This window comes from Sus scrofa, chromosome 1 (assembly GCF_054392235.1).
Source record: "Sus scrofa isolate SSC_HxYL_T2T_F1_AM1 chromosome 1, Sscrofa_HxYL_maternal_Yorkshire_Landrace_v2.0, whole genome shotgun sequence".
In the NCBI taxonomy this organism is placed as follows: domain Eukaryota; kingdom Metazoa; phylum Chordata; class Mammalia; order Artiodactyla; family Suidae; genus Sus; species Sus scrofa.
In genome coordinates, this window is record NC_139383.1 from 15445022 (window position 1) to 15468262 (window position 23241).

Below are 23241 nucleotides of genomic sequence, written 5' to 3' on the forward strand. Positions count from 1 at the left end.
AAATAAGTAAAAGGCCAGGTCCTTGCCTTCCCTCCCATCTTGGACTACAACTCGTGGAGGAAATGACCAAAGTCACAGTGTTCTCACCTTTTAAGTTCCTGTCATTATTAAGGTGACAAGAGATGACAGTGAGCCAATATAAGGAAGAAGGGGACACAACAGCAACGACAACAAAAACAACCAAGAGGCATGGAAATGAACAGTCAAAGTGAAGTTTGGGGGCTTATGCACAGTGGTTGAATGTGCTATTTGAGGAATAACTTCGACATAAGCATCAAATTACTTAACAAATTTGCTCCTAAATTATTACAGATCTTAATGGTTTTAGGAAAGATCTCATTCACCTATTATGATAAAAGTCCTTGGAAGGAAAAATAAAGAGACATATTCACATAAAAGTGCTCAAAAGCCACGTCAAAAAAAAAGCACATACCGTGGAACCAAGCACTACAGTGGCTTCATTAAATCCACCCACGCAACAAGCCTTCGTTAAAAACAGTCCCTGCCAAGTCCTACACTCTCGCATCGAACACGTATTTTCCTCAGTATTCAAAACTCGTTAAGCCTACGGGAACCTCCTCAACAGTGTCAGTGTAATAAATGTTATTTAAACTGGAGGGAAAGTACTGAGTGAGGACATCTGTAAAGAAAAGACAACAAAACCTGTGACCATTCACCTCATCTCAATAGGCTTCCCTCTTGGTACAAAACCCTTCTCCTCTTGTCAAATATCTCCAGAAATTATGGCTGGTCCAGAGGATGCCCTTGGGAAACCAGCTAAGGGAAAGAGTAGCAGAGACGTGAACTGGCCTTTCCACACCAAACCATTTCATCTCTCCAACAGAATCAGTTGGAATCCAGGCTTCCAGAGAAGCCACCCCCAAGCCTGACAGTACGGTCCTTGAAGGGTGGTACAGGACAAAAGTCTTAATTTGTCCATTTTATCCAAGTTTTAATCATCTCACAAGCCTAAGAGCTAAGCGTCTGGTCAATGGTACAGTTGCTGCACAAACTCCCTATTTTTGGTGTTATTTTTTAGTGTGTTTTGTTGTTATTGAAGCATATATCTAGAAAAAGTAGAAGTGGTGGCTATGCTGTATGTTTACAGTGGCTTCCTTCTTTCTCAGATTTGAGAAAGGCTCCCTTCCCAAGGGTTAGAGAGTTCTTCCAACAAATTGATCCCCCAGTGCTAAGGGTAGCCTCTTCTCTAAGCTATGGCAACAGGCAGAATAGTTTTCAATGTGCTGCGTTACTAAAGTGTATGGAAAGCATTCCTCTCTCGTCCACCTACGAGGACACTGCACTATCATACAATAAACAAAGAGTCGGTGCAGACTAATAAATAACCAGAGCTGGGGGGTGGGGTGGGGCTGGAGATCAACAGTCTAGTCCCTGCATAGCTACAACTTTTGAACAATGCTGGATGTTTCCACAAGGACTGCTTAAGGCATTGGCTCTTTACACCTCATACATTAAGGCTATAATACTCACTTAGCTTTTTAACACACTGGATGGATAAAGGTGCTTGAAAAAGGATTTTAGCATTCTAAAATAGGAGAGAAAAAAATTAACTCCCACATAACTTTTAGTATTTTATCCCCCTTTTCCCCCTAAAATACACATGTCCTTAACATTCCCAAAGATGATCTAATCTAGCATTTCTTAGACTTTAGAGATGCCATTTTGAAGTCGGGATGTAACTTCTAATTACACAGTATTATATAGTGTTATGAACTATTTAAAAACTTTTCCTGAAAGATTCAAACAGGCCATGAACTATATCTGGGGCCACGTCTTATGAGACTGTCAAAGACTCTTTCATAGATCATTCAGGAAGACTAAAGAAGCCCACTCTACGCACGACAGTCACGGCTCAGTCAATTTAAGGTCCCATTAAACATGAAAGAAACCCTTTTTCTCCTACTTTCCAGCCTTGAATGTCTCTCTCTCCACAAGTTCTATCATTAGCGATTTTACTTTTAACTTTTAAAACTCGCTTTCATATTTATTATTTCATTTTATCTGTGAAGGCTATTGGGACCCATATATAGAAAGGGAAATAAGAGCTCCACTGTTTCTTTGTGGGTGGGCCATAGTTAAGGGCTCACCTCTCTCTCTCAAATGTCAAGTGTATGAAAACAAATGATTAGGATGCCCGGCAAAGGCACAGAGGCTGGAGCTGCCATGGTGAGGGGGCCATGGGCATAGAAGGAAGGGTCTGGGGAGGAACGCAAGGAATGAAGACCATGGGCAAAAAGAATGATAACACCGCTCAGTTTGACTTTGGGGAAGCATAAGGAATAATGTTTCTAAATTCTTCAATGGCATGGGGAAGGAAAAAATAATTACTAGCGTATTTAGGATTATTTTAACACAATGTCTCTACATAGGGAAAGAAAGACAGATATCCTTTTTTTATTTTTATTTATTTATTTTTTTGCATAGTAACCAACATCTGAGACTTCTGTTGCCCAGATAAGGCTGGAAGGCTCTCTTCTACCCTGATGCTATTTGGGACTCCATTGAGCCAACAAAGCACATGGTGTCAACATCTTTTGAAATCAGAGTATAGGTCACTGACCTCTCACAAAAATGCTTTTGTTTACCGATTCTAAGAATGAAATCTAAATCTGGATCATGAGGATTTAGTATGGATAGGATATACGACAGATAACATGTACCCCTTATGGGAGGAATTGATTAAATGAGAATGACTGCTAAAGGATATTGGTTAGTGGGAACTCAAAGCAGAGTGAAGACAGCCTGGAATTGTGCTGCTGAATAAGTGAAAAATGATGTCTCAGTTATCTTCCCAGTATCTCTATAAACAATTACGTTTGTTTTCCAAGAAATAATTCTTTAAGAGTCAACTAACAAGCTCTGTCTCGTAGGTGCGGTGAGAGATTATTTGGGTAGATTGTTAGTTACTAAGTAGCCCTTTCCCCAGTTGAAAATCCTGCACTTGAAAAAAAATTAAGGCACTTGGAGAAATCGGTGACTACATTTTCTAAAAAAATTAGAAGTGGATCAAGGAAAACAGATTTTAAAGGAACAGACATTTCATGTTTGAAAAGAATGCCCATCCTAACAGTCTAGCAGGTAAAGCTGTTTCAAGCAGGTAAATAATTGCTTGCTCTCCAGCAAGGAAGGAAAGAACAAGAGAAAATGGGTCTAACCATCTTGTGAAAATTGTGATCTTGAGAAATAGGGTGGCCACGCACACGTGTGTGAAGACGACGACGCAGTGACTCATCTCTGATCCGAAGAGATTCTGTGCTTCTCTAGGGAGGGAGGGGAAGTGACTCAAAGTTCTGGAGACTTCTGGAACAAAGCAGCTTCTGCTGCTTCCTTTGCTGCCTCCCCCCACATCTGGGACACATCTTCCAACCGCCCTCCCTCTCAACACCCTTCGTGACCTTTCCTCTCCCAAATTGTGTGTCACCTCAGATTTTCCATGAATTCTTTAGAACAAATCCAACTGCATTCTGAAGAATAATGTTGGAATCACCCACTTAACATGACTTTTTCCTACTGACATCTCTTCTGTAGTGAATTACTCCTCTGTTTATTTTGGGGAAAGATTTCAGGTAAAACCCAGCATAGCTATAAACGGTGTTCCCTCTCAACCAGCAAGTTCAAAAGAGGCCCAGGATGGTTTCCTTTTCTTTTTTCTTTTTGGTCTTTTTAGGGCTGCACCCACACGGCATATGGAGGTTCTCAGGCTAGGGGTCGAACCGGTGCTACAGCTGCTGGCCTACAGCAACTTGGGATCCTTAAACCCACATGGATGCTAGTCAGATCTGTTTCGGCTGAGCCATGACGGGAACTCCAAGTTTCCATTTATTAATTGCTTACCCTGTACCAGACACCATTGTCTGAGCTTTGCACATCTCATCTCATTGAATCCTCAGAATAACAACCGCATGAGGCAGGTGTTATTTAGTAGCCTCATTTTTACAGTTGATGAAATGTAGGCACATATGCACAGTCTAATACAGGGGTTTGGCCAACCACGGCTCTTGGGTCAAACCCAGCCCTAAAGCTGTCCTGCAACATTCACACCCCTTTGTTGACAGAGTGTCCGTGGCTATTGGGCTATAACGTCAGAACTGAACAGTTAGGACTCACACATCAGGGCCCAGGATGCCTTAACTATTTACTATCTGGCCCTTTGTTGGAAAAGTCCACCAACCCCTAGCATAAAACATGGTTAATTCATTGATAAAAGGGAAAAAAAAACTAAGAACAGTTGGACAGCTTGGAATAAAACTTTTGAGAAAGGAGTTCTCATTATGGCCCAGTGGCAACAAACCTCACTAGTATCCATGAGGACTCAGGTTCGATCCCTGGCCTCACTCAGTGGGTTAAGGATCTGGTGCGTCTGTGGCTGTGGTGTAGACAGGCACCTCATTTGACTCTTAGCCTGGGACCCTCCATATGCTGCAGATGTGGCCCTAAAGAAAAAAAAAAAAAACTTCTGCAAAAATTTTCTTTGAAAAAAAAATTGTCTTGATCTGTTTTATAGACATCTTACCTTACTTCCTTCTCACCTAAGATATGTCAACTAGCCTCAGAAAAAAACAAGAGCATTCAAGGAAGCCCAGCTCAGTCACTAAAGGTTTCTCTCTCAGTATGGCGAGTTTTGATTAAGCGGTAAAATTTCCAAGAAAAAAAAAAAAAAGATAAAAAAGATAAAAGGATAGACGAAAGAAAGCTTCGACAAGCATAAATTTCCTGAGGTTTCAAAATTTTTGGCCGTTTCACAGGTATTTCTTCTCAAGTACAAATGACATCATTGTTGACATTAAACACTTGGCCTGGTTTATTCTACATTTGGTATCACATATTGTTTTGGTTGAGCATCAATAGATTTTTCTATTTTTACTGGGAAGTTAGGTCATAACTATTTTTAGTAGATGGTGTCTGGTTCAATCACTTGTAGAACTCATCACACAAGCGTGCCTTTAATTTTTTTCCCCAAACGCTGTTGAGAATGTATGTATTTGGTGAAGAGTGGCCTCATCGGCAAATATTCCACCTCTCTGCTCTGCAAACACATCTCAGACCACAAGGATAACACAGGAAGCGGGCACTAACACATGAAAGAGGCTGATCTAGCACTAGGCAGCTGAGGGAGTGGGGGCTTAGACTACATCAATATTTTGAAATATTAATATTTTAAATCATTAATCAAGAATGAATTAACATCTGAGCAGCTCTGGTTTTTGGTTTTGTCTTTGTTTTTTTGCTATTTAGTTTTTAGGGCTGCACCCGCTGCATATGGTGATTCCCAGGCCAGGGGTCGAATTGGAGCTGTAGCTGCCGGGCTACACCAGAGCCACAGCAACGCAGGATCCCCCACCTACTGAGCAAGGCCAGGAATTGAACTGGTATCCTCATGGATACTAGTCAGATGCATGCCTACTGCGCCACGAAGGGAACGCCTCTGGTAATTCTTTATCCTTAAAAACCCATCTGATTCTGCTGGCAAATGATGTGGCACACAGACTAACCTGCAGTGGTTCCCAACATGTATGCTTTTATTAATCATTTTCTCTGATATTCATCCTTCTTTTTTCTGTACTCAGTGAAATAAAAGGTCAGCTATTTTCCATTATAAAATCCATCCATGCAAGAGGTTGTGAGGAAAAAAAATAATTAAATAAAGACAAAAGCAACTGTTTTCCGTCACATAAAACTAGCCACAATTAATACTTGGTGATTTTTTGTTTGTTTTGTCTTTTTTCTAGGGCCATACCCACGGCATGTGGAGGTTACCAGGCCAGGGGTCTAATTGGAGCTGTCACTGCTGGCCTATGCCAGAGCCACAGCAACGCCAGATCCGAGCTTCATCTGCGACCTACACCACAGCTCGCGGCAATGCCTGATCCTTAACCCACTGAGCAAGGCCAGGGATCGAACCTGCAACCTCATGGTTCCTAGTCGGATTCGTTAACCACTGAGCCATGACGGGAACTCCTATCCTGGTTTTCTACACATTATGTTCATGTTATATAAGGAGAAAAGTTTGTATTTTATAAAGGATATAGTACACAAATTTTATTTAGATATTCATTTCTAAATGCATGAAATATTATTTATCTTGATATTTTCAGTACTTGAGTTTTTTTGCATCATTCAAATAAAATCTGATATATTGATTAAAAAAAAATCTGTCTGTAAATCCAAATCAAATTCATCATTGAATTTCCAGAGTCTGATCTGGTAACTGAGCTGAGCTCAATTTACAGGGAGCCACAGAATTTATGCAAACTCGTTTAAAGTAAAAGTGAGCAGAAAGTAAATGCCCGAGGCAAAGCCCTGGGTTTTTCTCTAACCACCTTTCCCCCAAACAGAAACCAATACAGAGAAACAACATCAAAGAGTCATTGCCAAGCTTGTTTGCACAGGAGAATCACCTGAGAATCTGCCATAATTTCCTCCCCGCCACGCCAGGCCACACCCCAGGCCCGTGACATCTCAGGCTCTGGAGATGAGACACAGGAATTGGTAGTTTTAGAAACTCCAGACATCAGGAGACAACTGTGATTAAAGTGAAGATAGTCTGATGGGCTCAATCAGTGCACACCCGCCGCACCTGTGAATCAGGACGCCTCCATCCTCTGCTCCACCCTCTGCCAGGGACTAAGATCTTTGGGCAGGATTTACTAACACAACATACCATGTATGCGCTGATATCACTGTTCTGCTTCTAACACGTAATCAATTTGTTAACTCAAATATTAAGAGCATCTTACCACAGTGAGTATGGCCCTGGGGTTTTTCTTAAGCATTCCCACCCCTCCTGCATCCTAAGGAGATACCTGCCCTTTTTTTGGTCTTTTTAGGGCCGCACCTGAGGCATATGGAGGTTCCCAGGCTAGGGGTCGAATTTGAGCTGTAGCCACCGGCCTACACCATAGCCACAGCCACGCCAGAACCGAGCTGCATCTGCAACCTGTGCCACAGCTCAGCGCAACACTGGATCCTTAACCCGCTGTGCGAGACCAGGAATCGAACCTGAGTCCTCAGGGATACTAGTCAGACTTGTTTCCACTGAGCCACGACAGGAACTCAGACACCTGGCTTTGCTCTTTATCTTGCAAGCATATGGATCCTGCAGGACAAACTTTAAAAACCAACAGCTGGACTTACCTCGACGATGCTTTTTAAATCCTGCACGTAGGTCCTTTCAGTCTCCAGAATCTCCTGCACTACTCGGTCCACATAGAGCAGCTTGGGGCTGGTGGCCGAGTCTGTACCCAGTTTAGTCGCCCCGTTGGCATCCCCTCTGCGCTGGGCCCGGGGCTGCCCCTCGCCGCCCTCGTCCGTGTTCTGCTGCCCGGCTGCGCCATCCCTCTGCAGGTCGCTGCTGGAAAACGGCCTGGCTGGCATCAGCTCCAGCTTTATGGCCCCTGCCTCCTTATCCTGGGGAAACAAGCCCAAGTGGCTGTTTGAAACTAAGGTCATCCTGCTGCCGAAGGAACCGTGGCTGTCCCGGGAGGAGGCCGAGGATGAGGTGGAGCCGAAGCTGACCGGGCGGTCGCTGTCCGAGAGCTCCATGGTTTTCCGTTCTTGGGAGTGGGGGGGCCCGGTTGGGGTCCTGGGAGCTGGAACTTCCGTTACAGCTGATGGCACTTCAAGACGCAACTGGTGCACATCTATAGGCATTAAAAACAAAGTAAAAGGACAAGATAAGCAAGGTAGGCAGGTATTTTTTAAATTATATCAAACAGAAGGTTTAAAGGCGGTTAAAATCTCGCTCCCGGTCACATGGTCAAAAGCAAAAAGGTAGCAGGTTAGGTATAGACAGAAATACCAAGATACCCAGGGAACGCTGAGCTGCGGAGGTGGAGTTTCTAAGGCATCACGTGGAAACACGTCAGAGTCAGAGTCCCGAGCGCCGCCCGGGACCTGCTGAACTTCTGTCTGTATTTTACCAAGATGCCAATGCCACGTGCACGCACTTTAAATTTTGAGAAAAGCACTGCATTCACGCCTCAGTGTGTGAGCACCTGGAATGACTAATAGAGCGAATTAGTCCAGATTTACCAAATCAACACTCAGGGCTCAGGACACAAGGCGTTTAGAGCTTTAGCAAGAACCACAAGTGATGCTTATGTATTTAAAACACATCCTATGTGAATTCTTATGAAAGTTTGAGAAACACAGTTCTAGATTTTAGGTATTCCATTACAATTCCCCAGGTTAAACGACCAATCTGGAACTAGCACAACTTAATGATGCTAGCAATTTTACATTTTACTTGTATACAGCATTGAAGAAAGAGTCACACAGACGATAATTTTGCAATACGGTGCAAGAAACCCCCAAAATATTGAGACCCACATGCTCTTTAACACTTAAACTTCCCAACATTTCTCTAAATCTCTTCTTGAAAGCTGGCAATCCATCTGTGGTATTTATGGAGTTACAGGGCGACAGAGTATATTTGATGACCTGCTAGTGTCCACATGAAGAGTTAGATAACATGGCAGTGTAACCACACAATGAAATAATAAATATAGGAACAGTTTGTGCTTTTTTTTTTTTTAAAGAAATAGGATTGTCAGTGTTTAGAAAGGAAATAAGAGAGCGTCTGCAAAGTCCAAAGTTCACTTAAAGCTGCAGCACTTAAGTCAAAAAAACGGCCCAGCATGAAATTTAAACCTTCAGAAACTATTTTGGTGAAACACACACAGTTCTGATAGTCCTCATTTTTAAGACAGGATCAACACTTTATCTCCCTAGTAACACGATCCCAGATTTATAGGAGTAAAATGCTGTGCCATAAAGCATGTGATTCATGGTGACATTTGCTTCATTTCAAAATCCACCCAAATCCATGTGTATAGTGAGTCTTATTAGAAAAATAGGGAAAGTGAAACTTAGGTATGGAAGGTTATAATACGACAAACACAATAATAAAAACATAGATGAATGATCCTCTTTTCAAAAGGAACATGAATTTGGTTTGACTCTGTAACAAAGATCATCAAACAGCTGAAAGCAGTATTTCTAGCATATAAGAGAATCCATCAAATCTATATATTTCAATATCCAGGCTTTTTATGGCTTACATTCATGGCAGTAGTAGTGCCAGATTATAATGCAAATATTAAAAGAATGAGTATAAAATAAAGGAGCTAATTTGGATCGACAGAAAGGGATGGTAAGAAACGTGCCCTGGAAATGAGTAAACTCCCAGCATAACTGCTACCACATGGTATATTTGCCGCAAATTCTTAAAGCCTTTGCAATAATCTTTTGGCTTGCTCTGTAACAACCTTATGGCCTATAAAACATGGATTGGTTATAGTAGTTAAAATGTACTTGTGATGAAAATCCTGATTCAACCTGCGTGTTGGAAAAACCCAAGAAGCAGCCATTTTGGTATGCTTGCAGCAAAGGATACTTACCCATGTTTGGGACTGGTGTTAAGAAAGTCCTGAGCAGGAGTTCCCATTGTGGCGCAGTGGGTTAAGAACCTGACGGTGTCCATGAGGATGTGGTTCGATCCCTGGCCTCGCTCAATGGATTAAGGATCCGGCATTGCCGAAAGCTCTGATATAGGTCCCACATTCGAATCGGCTTCTGCGTTGCTGTGGCTGTGGTGTAGGCTGGCAGCTGAGGCTCCTTTTCGACACCTGGCCTGGGAACTTCCATATGCTGCAGGTGCAGTCGTAAAAAGAAAAGAAAACCAAAGTGCTGGGCAGTTCATAGTAGGAGCAGATAACAGGATTTCTTCTAATTGGCGTCCGTCATAACCAGAACCATGAGGCTGAGCTCCCTTTCAGGAATGGGTACTAACTTGGGAAGCATATAAGGATTCTCTAAGGTCCCAGAGGGCCAGTGAGGCTGAGTTCGGACCAAATGTAAGTTGGCTAGGTGACTACATGAAAGTCAGAGCATCTGGAAAGGTCTAGATCCACCTGCTCGTCACAGATTTGGATACACTGGTCTCCAGGACAACTTCTAATTTTCCGACTAGATATGAATCAACCTTTTCTCTCCAGTAGAGAAAACCATATGTGATCGTTATACAACTCTTGGCAAATAGTCATTATCAGGACAGTAAAAAATGAATAGACTAGAGAGACTCATTTCTTTATTGATTTTCACTCCCAGTAACCCAGCCAACATGGGGACCAAGGGATTGAGGAGGAACAAAGACTGGCCAGATGGCTTCGAGGAGTCCACGCTGGGCTGCTAGGACTGGCAGCGCCTTTACACTTTCAAAGGTAGGAGAAAGTGGGCCGTGGAGCTTGGGTCAACCGGGATCTTTTCATGGTTGAATCGTACGTGGCAACACGAATTGGGTCCGGTTCCAAGGAAGGCTTCGTGGGTTCCAATACCAAGCCGTGTACTCGAGGCCACGGGACTAGCTCCTCAAACTGCCAAGTAGGCACTTTAGAAAATAGAATATTTGAGATATTTGGTATCTCTAGTATTTAGCCAAGCTCACTGTCCTAAAGAAAACACCTTTCAAAATGACTGATGACAGAATGAAACATTTAAAGCTAGGTCATATAATGGTATATAATATGAGACTGCATTTGCTAATGGATAACATTTTTTATGTTGATTCATTGCTTAGAAGTTAATTATAGTTTTCTCACATAAGGAAATGTACCTCATAAATACTGTCTAGTCTTGTTCTCACCTCCCTCAAAATAATTGAAGATTTCCACCCTGTCTGGATTATTCCGCCTAATGCAACGCGTCAATTATTAATATTTATCTCTAGAGCTGTCTCGTTCAATACTGCGGCCGATCGATACATATGCCAACTTTCAAAGATGTAGTAGGAAACAAAAAGTATAAAAACTTCATTAGTAATTTTTACGTTAATTGCACCTGAAATCATATCTTGGAACGGCGGGTTAACGAAAAGATCTTAAAGTTAATTTCACTGGTTTCATCTTACTTTTTAAAATGTAGCTACTAGAAAATTACAAAATATATCCGTGGTGGAATTCCCATTGGCTCAGTGGGTTAAGAACCTGACTAGTATCCATGAGGATGCGGGTTTGATCCCTGGCCTCACTCAGTGGGTTAAGGATCTGGCATTGCCATAAGCTGCAGTGTAGGTGGAAGATGCAGCTGGGATCCCTTACTCTGTGGCTGTAGAGTAAGCTTGTGGCTGCAGCTCTGATTCCACCCCTAGCCTGGGAACTTCCCTATGCCGTGAGCGCAGCCTTAAACAAACAAAAACAACAACAAAATATATACATGGCTTGCCCTGTATTTGAGTTGGACAATGCTGATCTAGACATCTAGATAATTATATTATTCTGTAACATATAGTTGTTACTTCCCTATCAATCTTTCCCCAATAATCATGAAGAGTGCTTACAATTTGAAGTTTATTCATTCATTCATTCATTTATTTTTTTCTTTTTAGGGCCGAACCTGCAGCATATGGAAGTTCCCAGGCTTCGGGTCTAATCAGAGCTGCAGCTGCTGGCCAACACCACAGTCACGGCAACACCAGATCCTTACTTAATCCACTGAGTGAGGCCAGGGATCAAACCCATGTCCTCATGGATAGTAGGTGGGTTCGTTAACCACTGAGCCATGATGGGAACTCCTGAAGTTTATTTTTTTTTTACTTCATTTGTTAACATAGAATATTGTTATGAGTTAGCAAAAGTAGAATTGGCAGACAAGCGCTGTGTACTGGATATTGAGGTAGCTGATTGTCGACGATAAACTGAAATAGCTAGAAAGAAAACGGTAGTACAAGAAAGCTTTATCCTCTGCCTTGAGTGAAAGATGATGGCGGTTGTGTTAACATTTGGGTAATTGGCTGCTTTGCTTTGCTTTCCTTCTCAAAACCTCTCTTTCTCACCAAATCTCAAACGCAGGACTAATAATATAGCAACTTCTGAGAACTGGGCAAACTTTGCTAACAGCCTGTGTCAGTGGAACTTTTGACCACGAATAAATACCCTAAAATAAAACTTCCTATTTCTTGGTCCATCTGACCCTCGACAAACCTGGAGGTGGTGATGGAAGAGGATGGAGAAGGGCCTTAATTTTGTTTTTTTCTTTCCTTTTTGGCTGCACCTGCAGCATATGGAAATTCGTGGGCTGGGGATCGAATCCAAGGTGCATCTGCAAACTACATTGCAGCAACACCAGATCCTTAACCCACTGCACCTGGCTGGGGATCGAACTGGCAACGCCACAGGAATAAACCAGATCATTAACCCACTGCGCCAGAGTGGGAACTCCAGAAGGACCTTGATTCTTACCACGAGGAGTGCTGTTAGCCTAAAAGCCATCAAAATGAAAATATTGCTTCTTGTGCCATCCTCAATAAAAGAACAAAAAGGCAGTACAACTCCCAGGTAGGTCACTTCCACACATTTTACTTCAGGACAAGTCCCCCTCTCCAATTTTTTTCTAGGCAACAGAGCTTGAATTCCTTGGCTTTTCTCTTCTCTTCCAACTTCATTATTTTAATTGCCCTCCTCTGGAATGTCACTGAATCAAAAGCAGCACTTCTTGGCTCTAACCTGCCTCTGAAGCTGATTTAGGGGTAAAGCAGAACTTTCATTGGCAAGTAAAGCCCAGGCTTCTCTGACCATGTTTACACGTTGAAGGCGGGACTGATGGGGCCCAGCTGACCACCCCCGTCATGTGCACCCCCCACCCCGCCCCAGGAGGGCTTTACAAGGCCAGGCACGACTCTGTGCACAGCGAAGGAGCAGGAGGGATCAGGGTTTCCAAATCCTGCTCATTGCTAGTCTCGACTTCCAATACCTAATCTGAGTTCCTTGGCAGGACAGTCACGGCCAGCCAGAGAATGTGTAGTGCTTGCGACTAATGAATAACAAAAATTATGTTGTTCCTTCTTACCCTGCCTGTGAAGAGGAGGCAGCCCAAAGACTAAAGTATAAGCAAAAAGTTACTTTCCGCCAACAAAATTCATTTAATACAGAGCCCGTCTTTGGGAGACCCTCAACATGGTAAACTGACGTCAAAAAACAAACATGGGAGTTCCCGTCGTGGCACAGTGGTTAACGAATCCGACTAGGAACCATGAGGTTGCGGGTTCGGTCCCTGCCCTTGCTCAGTGGGTTAAGGAGCCAGCGTTGCCGTGAGCTGTGGTGTAGGTTGCAGACGTGGCTCGGATCCTGCGTTGCTGTGGCTCTGGCGTAGGCTGGCGGCTACAGCTCCAATTCGACCCCTAGCCTGGGAACCTCCACGTGCCGTGGGAGCGGCCCAAAGAAATAGCAAAGAGACAAAAAAAACAAAACAAAACAAAACCCAAAAACAAACAAACAAACATGTTTTTAAGATTCAAAGATCTTAAAAAAAATACATCTTTATATCTTTCAAACACAACACCAAGTATTTGAGGAATCCTCTACACATCTCTGAGATAACAGTGGAGGGTTCCACAGACAAAAGCCACCGGACATCAGCATCCATTTCTGCCTCTTGGTTTCCTGCACTACCCATATGATTCTGCATTAACAGCAGCGCCAGGTCAATTACATATGCTCTGATGCTCAAGGTGTCCAATCCAGGGAAGATGATTTTCATTTCTTATTGGTAGCTGTTTAGTAATGAAGAAGGAAAAAAAAAATCTTATCATGTTAATTTCTTACTTTTGCTCAATGTGCTCTAGCAATGCAGGATGTTAACACCGGGGGGAGCTGGATGAAGGGTGGATGGAAACTCTGAACTATGTTGGCAGTTTTTTTTGTAAACTTAAACATTTTCCAAAATAAATAATTTTTGAAAATCTTATTACCACTGAAGAATCAGGAAAGCAAAAATTTGGCCCAGAAGGAGTTCCCACTTGTGCAGTGGGTTAAGCATCCAGCTGTAGAGGCTCAGGTCCCTGCAGAGGCTCAGGGTCAATTCCTGGCCAGGAGCAGTGGGTTAAAGGATCCGTTGTAGCCATGGCTGCAGCAAATAACAAAAAATAAGATTTGGACAAGAAGATGGAGGATGGGAAAAGGCTTTTCAAAAATGCTCTTGTTCAGAAGAGGTAAGAGGCTAAAAGGGGATCAAAGCTTTCTTCAAACTGTAAAGTTTGATACTAAGTATTCAGATAACTAATTGACACCTATGCTAGTCAATGGAAACTACATGCAGCTGAGTAGAGATTGAATTAGTGATCCCTAAATATCTTTGCTAAGTGGTGACCCCAGAATGACTACATTTGAGGACACAGAGATGTCAGTTTGGTTAAAAGAGAACCTGAAGGAATTCTCTTAAGGCTTTTTATGCAAATGCAGCTGTTTCTATTTTTGCTAGATGCTTTTTGGAGGTGATTTAGTGTGGGAGGTGAAGAAGATTACTAGGTGGGGTTGAAGGTACGCTATGGGTTGTTATCATTTTCAGGGGGACTGGTAGTTGTCTACCAAAACCCAATTCCCCTTTTTTCTTAATAAACAGAATTTTAGCAGAACATAATTCTCAGTCTTTTTGCCAATATATATGGCCATGTGGTCAAGTTCTCACCAGTGGAAAAGATACATTTCCCTCGGTGTGGGGGGGTCCCTCTTTTTCTTTTTCTTTCTTTCTTTTTTTTTTTTTTTTTTTTGCTGCACCCATGGCATGCAGAAGTTCCTGGGCTAGGGATTGAACCCTTGTCACAGCAGTGACAATGCCAGATCCTTAACTCATTGTACCAACCGGGGACTCCAAGGAGGTCCATTTGTCAAGCATCAGACACTGTTCCTTCACTTTCTTCCCCCTTCCCACTGGAACTCAGATGTGGCAGGAAGCTTGCCTGAACCATGAACATGACACCAATGCCCTAGAGTATGGCAGAGCATGAGGACAGAAGAAACTTGCAATAACTGGGTCAGGATGTGCTCTGAGCCACCACCTCAAAAGTCTGGTTATCCTGAAGCTGATGTGTTGGAGAAACCACAGGGCAAGAGTCCACACTGATACGCAGAGAGATGCTGAAGGGCTCCAGCTGATCTGGCCCCTGAGTGTTTCCAGTCCAGGCACAAGACGTGTGAGAGAGGAAACTTTGAGATGATCCCTGCCCTGTCATGTTGGACCGCGATGTCGTGAGACCCTGAGCCAGCACCACCTGGCAGAGCCTCTCCTGAACGCCTGACTCACGGAAGCCTTGAGAGATTAGAAATGATTGTTGCTGTTCCAAACCACTAGGTTCTGGAGTGATTTGTTACGCAGCAAGAGATAACCTGAACAACCTCGATTCTAACAGATGAGCCTTCCCATGACATGCCAGAGCTCTCACTCTCCATCAAAATCATCCTAAGAAAATTGAAAACAACTCCCCCCCCACCACAAAGCCTCAAAGTTCATTCACATGTGTCATTACTTTTAAAACATTTTATAGATGGAAGAAAAGATAAACAGAGAGGTTAGGTTACATCATGCTTACAGTTGAACTGTGAACCAGAGAGTCTGGCTTCTGACTGCCAGTCCCTTATATCTTATACATGGACACAGATGCACAGAACAGGGCAGGAGAGGAACTTAGAGACCAGGAAACAAAGCACCAGATGCAACCTGTATAAAACGCATGGTACCAGTGTACCAATAGTGTGTGTATGTGGAAGAATGAATATGCGCCCAACAGTGTCTACCGAAAGAGCTCAGAGGACCAGCCAGAGCTCAAGTTCTGACGTCGCAGTCGCTCCTTTAGCAAATCTGCATTTCTGCCCTGGCTCTGTACATGGAGGTTTGCATTGCCATCTTTGGGCTCTGGTTTCCCCACATGTAAGCAAGGCAGCTGGACTAGATGACACCCTTGGGTCCCCTCCAATCCTGAAATAAATGCCAGGTCCCTGGACTCCACATCTACCTCGCCCATTCCAAGCTAGAATCACAGCCCAAGAAGTAACCACAAAGTACGAATTTTCTTCTGCATCCTATGAATGCCAGGTCTTGGATGATGAAATATATATCATTGATTTTGCCCAAGGCTAAAGCCCCTCTATTTTTAATTTAGATGAAGTAATCATCTATGCTCCAGCTTCCTTCCTGTTCGTGTGGAAATACCAATCACAAGGCAGTAACTAAACAATGCCAGCGATATACACAGGCTCCCACTGCATGGAGTTCCAAAAACATCTCTGCACACTTGAGAGAGAGGATTGGGCTACATACCATTTCTTAAAGAAAAAGGAGGCGGGAGAAGAGGAGAAACCCAAGTAGCTCACAATAGCACTGAGAAAATAAACCATCCTTAAAGCATGCTAAACGTTTTCTCAGAGAAAAAGGAGGAAGAGAATTTGACGTGTCTAACAATAGAGATCTGAGTGAATAAATCCATCCAGAACCTACAATAAGAACTATTAAATGTCACGTCCTTTCAGATCCTCAAGGGTGTAGAAAATGGTCAGAATCTACAGTGGGGTAAAACGGGCAGTTTGTAAAACACAGGTAGAAGGATTTGAATTTAAAATGCCCCTGATTTAGTACCCGCATTAGAAGAAGATCGAATAAAATACTGACACTGGTTTTACCCACGAGGAGAATGGATGACTTTTCCTTTGATCTTTAGCTGGAACTATCACGGTTCCTCAATAAGCGTATCACTTTTATAATCTGAAGAAATTATTTAAAGAAACTGAAATCCCAACCTCGGTTTGTATCAATATTATAAAATTTTTTAAAATTTTTAAATATTTTAAATTAATTGACTTTTATGTTCAATATGACGAATGAAAAGGAATGCCAAATATATATTTTTTCTCTCAAATACAGTCGTAACACTACATTAAAATAATTAAAAAATCAAATCAAATTCCGATGTGCAACAGCACGGAATACAATCCATGCCTTTTTCGTCCCAGTTATTCCTCCAAACAAAAGGATTTCTCACCGATAAACACTCAAAGTGGAACCGGCATTTACTTAGTCAACTTTGGTTACCATCAGACTAAATTTCATCCCTACAGTTGCTAAGCAGAAAATTTGCAAACATTTATTTTGTCCCTCCCCCCCAACTCCCCCCCCCCACCCCCGGCTCAACCTGCAGGAAACTCATAAAGAAAGCACATTAAAATACTCAGCAGTCGCTGCCCAACAACTTAGGATTTTAGTTTCCCTTCCCAGAGTCAAACATCCGCGCTCTAGAGTATTTCAACCTGACTTAAGGCAAGAGCGAATCCAAACCCAAACAAGGCAAAACCCACTGAAGACAGACTGCAGTTCAGAGGGAGGGAAACATCACCTTATAGACTAATTCCGTTGTTGGAGAACCCTTTTGAGGACATAGCATTTGAAACAGAACAGTTGTAATAGATCCAAGCATGCTGCTGGCCCTGCGCAGTGCTGTGGCGAAAACCCCTGCGACAGCTTCTCCCCCCATCGGTGGAGGGGTTCGGCGGCTCCAGGGGGAAGGACCGAGGGTGTGGGGCACAGGCTCCCCAGCAAAGCCACATCCACCTACCTGTGCTCTCCCCGGGCTGAGCCACATCGTCTGCCTTCAGCTGATGCGGTGACCTCACTGGGCACTCAGTCAGGTAAAACAAGAAGCCTTTACTAGTCTGTGCAGCTCCTTCCGTAGAAATATTGCATGAGTCAGCTTTTATCTCTCAAAACCCAACACACAAAGGCTTTACAAAAACCTGATTGGCAACTTTCTCACTGCCTTTTTCCCCCTGGTGTGCAGACCACAGACTTTAGCATCACTAAGAGCCTTAAATGAAACATGACATCATTCAATTGAGAAACAGGACAATAGACACCACTGTGGGTAACTTGAAAATGCACACTTCGCTGAGCAACACCCCGCCACTGCTATTCTTTTGTGAACATCAAATACAACCCACACTCGCCTACAGCTGCCTGGGCTTTACCTTCCTGGCTCGGCCACTGTTCTCATTAAACTCGAGAAAAGCAGCAAGATCTGGGAGCTCTGATGTTTGCAAGTTCACGCCCCCCAATATAGGGTTGTTTCAAAGGCAAGAGACATACCTTTTACATAAGTTTTCAAGTGACATGTGGGGTTGGGGGAGGGGCAGAGAATAATAGTTGAAGTTAGAATCCTTGGTGTCCCTTGAGGAGTCACTGAATACAGTTTTAAGTAAGCAAAGTTAAGTAAGAATGCACTGAAGCTTGAGTATTTTCAAAACAGTATTGAAAAATCTATCCAAAGACAAATACCTAAAATGTAAACTTACAGGCATTTCTTAGAAAAATCGTTCGGTCCTCTGATTTTATATTCATAACCACTAAGTAGTAAAGTCAGAATGCTCTAACTCCAAATTATGTGGGGTTTCCATTACCCTAAGACCACCTGTCCTTCTTAAAATGCTATCTCTATTTTTGTATAAAGAGTCAAAAGGTTCATATTTTAGAAAGATACTGAGTTCTTTAGATGAAAGTCTCCAGGAGAACAAGAATGTTACTGAAAACGGATACTACGGCACTGTGGAACTAAAATTCAAAGTATGGATTAGGCCCAACTCTAGACTTCAAAAACTAAACTATTTCAAGGATCAAAATCCTTTAACTAGAACTCCCATTTAAAGCATCCATTTGTGGTTTTGGAAAATGACATCAGCTGATCGTCGTTAGCACAGCGACTTCTCTCATGCCTATTAAGTGATTTTAAACTAACAACATAATAGGATAATTTGTTTTAATGCCGATTTCCTTTCAAATAAGGCTGAACATAAACAGGGCTACCTCCGTGAGCCACTTTGATGGAGACTTCTCTGTCAGTTCGGAAGTCTTGTTAGAAGGCTCCCCGCAAAATTCACCAGGCTGGATGGAAATCGCTACGTCACAGATGTGGAAAAGGCAGTTTGAGAGGAAGAGTCCGCCCTGGGCTGTGGACCCTCTTCATCCTCTATTCTGACCTCCACGGCAACCTCTCTTGCCCCCTGAAATGATGTCCCCCATCCCAGTGTCCAAGTCCTCCGTTTCTGCTTCACTAAGAGCCACCTTAGAGTCACCATTAGAAGAAGCCCCGTCTCATCTTCCACAACGACTCCAGCCCTCTTTCCATGTGTTACATGGCTGTTTATTACACTTAGAGTCGCGTGGGCTTCTATTAATTATTCTCTAATCATCTCTCTCCTACCCTGGATCATCCCCTTGGGGAGCAGGGAACCATCCTATACTGTAGATTTGATATTCATGTGGAAGATACACCTAGATCTCAATTCTGGGGTAGGGTGTATAGAAGAGGCTCCTTGAATTATTTGCCTTCTCTGCATATCTCAGGTCACAAGTTAAAGCCTTCAACTTCCAATAAAGTATTATTGTACTTGGATTTTTTTTTTTTTTTGCCAAAACCCATATTTTTTAAAAGTCCTTTTTGAGCGATGTTTTGCATGTTACGAGTGAACAAAAACAGCAAAACTACTTTGAGTGTAGATGCTGGACAGTCTGTAACTTCTACCTTGGACAAGTGACTTGGCTTGAAGGACAGTTGGGAAGTGCCCGCCCAGGCCACGTATATCCCATGAGTCAGTCATTTGTACACCTGTGATTCCTGCTTTAGCAAAAATCATCACCTTGTATGAATAAAGACCTTCCAATCACTCACAATGAACTGAAGCCACCCAATATGGCATCCGCAAACATGGAGGGTTCATAGTATTCTGACTCTAATTTTTATTTTTATTTTTTTTTATTTTTTATTTTTTTTGTCTTTTTGCCATTTCTTGGGCCACTCCCATGGCATATGGAGGTTCCCAGGCTAGGGGTTGAATCGGAGCTGCAGCTCCTGGCTTACACCAGAGCCACAGCAATACCAGATCCGAGCCGCGTCTTCAACCTACACCACAGCTCACGGTAACGCTGGATCCTTAACCCACTGAGCAAGGCCAGGGATCGAACCCGCAAGCTCATGGTTCCTAGTCGGATTCATTAACCACTGAGCCGCGATGGGAACTCCATGACTCTAATTTTTAATATTTTAAGCTTTTGCAGAACTGGGAATACACACACACACAGTTTTTACCTGTGTATTTATCCTAGTACACGCAGAGTGGGTCCTCTGTATCTGCAGTTTCCACATTCATAGATTCAACCAACTGCAGATGGAAAATATTCCGGAAAAAAATATTTCCAGAAAGTTCCAAAAATCAAAACTTGAATGTGCCACACATTGCACAGCATTTCCGTTGTATTTACACACATTCACATAGTCTTTACATTGCATTGGGTATTATGCATAATCTGGAGATGCTTTAAAGTATACAGGAAGACATGTGTAGGTTATTTGCAAATAGGCTATTTTATACCAGAGATTGAGCATCAGGTGGATTTTGTGGCTGAAAGAACTAACAGACTAGTGGTGCAGAAAATCCAGGAGGGATAATACGAACACGGAGGAGCAGAGAGGAAAGAAAAGGGAGGAAAGAATTACATTTCTGGAGCAACATTCAAGGTTCTTTCCCGAGGGAAAGCAGAGGAGCCTTCTGTGTTTTGGGGTTTTCCTCAGGCCTCTGTGGGTCCCACCTCAGCTTGGCGATGGCTTCACTCTCCAGGCCTTCCCCTCTCGTCCCACACATGGGTTACACTGGGCTATCAGAAGGGTTTTTTTTGTGTTTTTTTCCTTTTTAGGGCCACGCCCGTGGCATACGGAGGTTCTCAGGCTAGAGGTCAAGTTGGAGCTGCAGCTGCTGGCCTACCCCACAGCCACAGCAACACAAGATCTGAGCCGTGTCTGCGACCTACACCACAGCTCACGGCAACGCCAGGTCCTTAATCCACTGAGTGGGGCTGGGGATCAGACCTGTGTCCTCATGGATAGTAGTCGGGTTCCTTACCACTGGGCCACAAAGGGAACTCCTATTAGCAGGTTTTGTAGATGCCCTGCTGTCCTGCCACCGGACTTCTGTGCATGAAACAGGATCAATCCCAAGACATGGAAAGGGCACAAAGACGGCAGCATCCTTGCTGCTTCTGGCTGCATCATTTATTTGCCAATATTAACAGGCGGTAAAAAGCTTGTTTTTGCTCAGCAAAATCTCTTTTTTAAAAGACAGTGAGATTACACCCACGTCTGTGCCTCTTTTGGTGGAAAAGATACTCTCGCTGGAATGCAGCTCTTGTAAATATCCTCGCCACACTAGTTACACGATCAGGAAGCACGGGAGCTCTGCACAGTATCCTTGCCAGGAGTGGGGATCCAGGGGGAGAAGAGCAGCTCTCAAAGGATGTGCCTGCAGCCAGCAGGATGCAGACCAGCCAGCGAGCCCTGTGGCCGGAGAAAGACCAGAAAACCTCAACATTTGAAGACATCCCTTTCCAGAAATCTGCCATAGAGCCTGCAAATCCATGATGAGAAATAACTCTTTTTGGTTTAAGGTAAAAGTTCTTAGTTAAAACTCTCATACCCCCTGGAGAGGGTCAGGGCGTCATTGCCACAGTGGTGTCATCAGCTGGTGCATTCTTCCGGGCACCACATGGGTCTTTTAGGAAGGAGGCCAGAATGGGGTTGTCGAGTGGGGCTGGGAGGCTGGAGGGAGGAAACACAGATAACACGGAGCTGTGGGGGCTTAACGAGGTCTGACCTAATGGAGCGACTGTGCTGACTTTGCAGCCAGGCAACAGCTCCAAGAAGCTGGGCAATGAAGGATGAAAGAACAGCCTGGAGAAAGGAAGGAGGGCAAAGGCATGTGGACATTTTTCAGACCCAAAGGAAGATTGCGTCTCACAGAATCAATACCGTGAAAGGCAGATTTAGACAATAATCTTGTATTTGCAGATACAAAGCTGCTGGAAGTTATAGAGTATTTCAGGTCACATCTAATATTTTACATATGGAGTGTAACAATTTCAATGGTGGATCGAGGAAGGGAGGACCTGCCAATTGTGTGATATAAGACATTGTCACCGTGACACATTTCCCAAGACAGATGGTAAAACCATCTCTTCACTAATGCACAGGCCACTGACAGAAGCTCATTTTTATTTTTTTGGCTGGTCCATGGCATATGGAGTTCTGGGGCCAGGGATCGAATCCGAGACACAGTGGCGACCTATGCTGCAGCTGCGGCATCGCCAGGCCCTTAACCCACTGCACCGGGCCAGGAATTGAACCCATGTCCCTACCCCCTGCCAAGCCCCCTGAGACAATGCTGGATCATTAACCAGCTGCAGCACAGCAGGAACTCTGAAACACTCTTAATTTTTTTTTTCAGTCTATTAGAATTTTTTTCTGTGGAAGAAAAAGTCATGAGATTACATTTTCTGAGTGCATGTCACAGAATAAATGTGCTAAACATTAAAGCCAGTTGCATAGCAAGAGGTGTCACCCGTTCCCAGTGATGTGCCTTAGGAGGACACAGTGACCTTCCTCCTGAAAAAGAGATGACATGTACTAACACCCTTCTGCAATGCAGTCTTTGTTTATTAAAAATCTACTTACACTCTTGCCAGACTGCTCTCAACTCAGAAAAATGTCACCAGCTATAAACTCTTGCCTTGGCTATTGTTATACAAACCAAACTATATACTTTGTGAAACAAACAAAAGAGCTCATCTATTTTTTTTTCTTTCTAAAGGATTATTTTCAAAGTGAAATAATTTTCATGATAAGGGACTCTGTCTTCACAAATTTAAACAGTGTTTACTCTCAGCAAGAGACACAGCTTAATGCAGATAAAAGCCCTCAAATCTAGGAGATATTAAATGAAAGAAGTCTTTTTTTGTTAGTCCCGGAGTATTGAATCTAACAAGGGAAACCGAACTATAAATAATCAAGAGTTACCAGTACTCAAGTTGGCCAACTGAAAATATAATTCCTCATTGCCTATCGCACAGAAGTATCGACATTGAGACATAAAGATAAGCACTTCAGAAAACAAACACACAAAGCTCATTATTCTCCATGCTTTTTCTCAGCTCACCCTTACCTTGCCAATTAAGTCATGAATTAACTTCTCCATCATATCCCGGTCTGCCATGAAAACCAACCGAGATGGCCTGGAAAGGCACACAGCCTTGGGACTCTAAAATTGTACTGTTTGGGGCGTTCTTCCATGGGCTCACTTCTCTGTCTCTGTGATAATCATTAGCTCTGTTTTCCACTCTGTTCTTTTACTCAGATATTTTGGTCTTTATGGTCCCGAGACGATGAAATCAAGCTTTAGTTATTTCTGAACTGAACAATTTTTAGATATCAAGCAAGCAATATGTTACAAATAGTCCCTTGCTTTCAATACTAGATCAGTCCCATCTTTAAGGACATCGGTGGGGGGGGGGACTCGCTGTGCTGAGCACAATGAACTAATTATCCCTCTAAGAATGCAGGCTGCTTCCAGACATATTTTT

At 43.1% G+C, this 23241-nt stretch overlaps 1 protein-coding gene across 4 annotated transcripts in view; it reads right to left on the minus strand.

Annotated features, from left to right (window-relative positions):
• The window catches only part of PLEKHG1 (pleckstrin homology and RhoGEF domain containing G1), a 246110-nt gene that overhangs the window by 93651 nt on the left and 129218 nt on the right, over positions 1 to 23241 (minus strand). The window contains exons 1-2 of one of the 4 annotated variants that reach the window (XM_085023823.1): positions 17399 to 17531; positions 7156 to 7661 (exon numbers count right to left, since the gene is read on the minus strand). In XM_085023823.1, the coding sequence (XP_084879949.1) occupies positions 7156 to 7563 (408 nt within the window). In that variant the 5' untranslated portion in view covers positions 7564 to 7661; positions 17399 to 17531. Of the gene's footprint in view, positions 1 to 7155; positions 7662 to 7827; positions 7942 to 17179; positions 17532 to 23241 lie in introns of those variants that run through there. The other 3 variants (XM_085023825.1, XM_085023824.1, XM_021086797.2) reach the window with 3 other exon arrangements.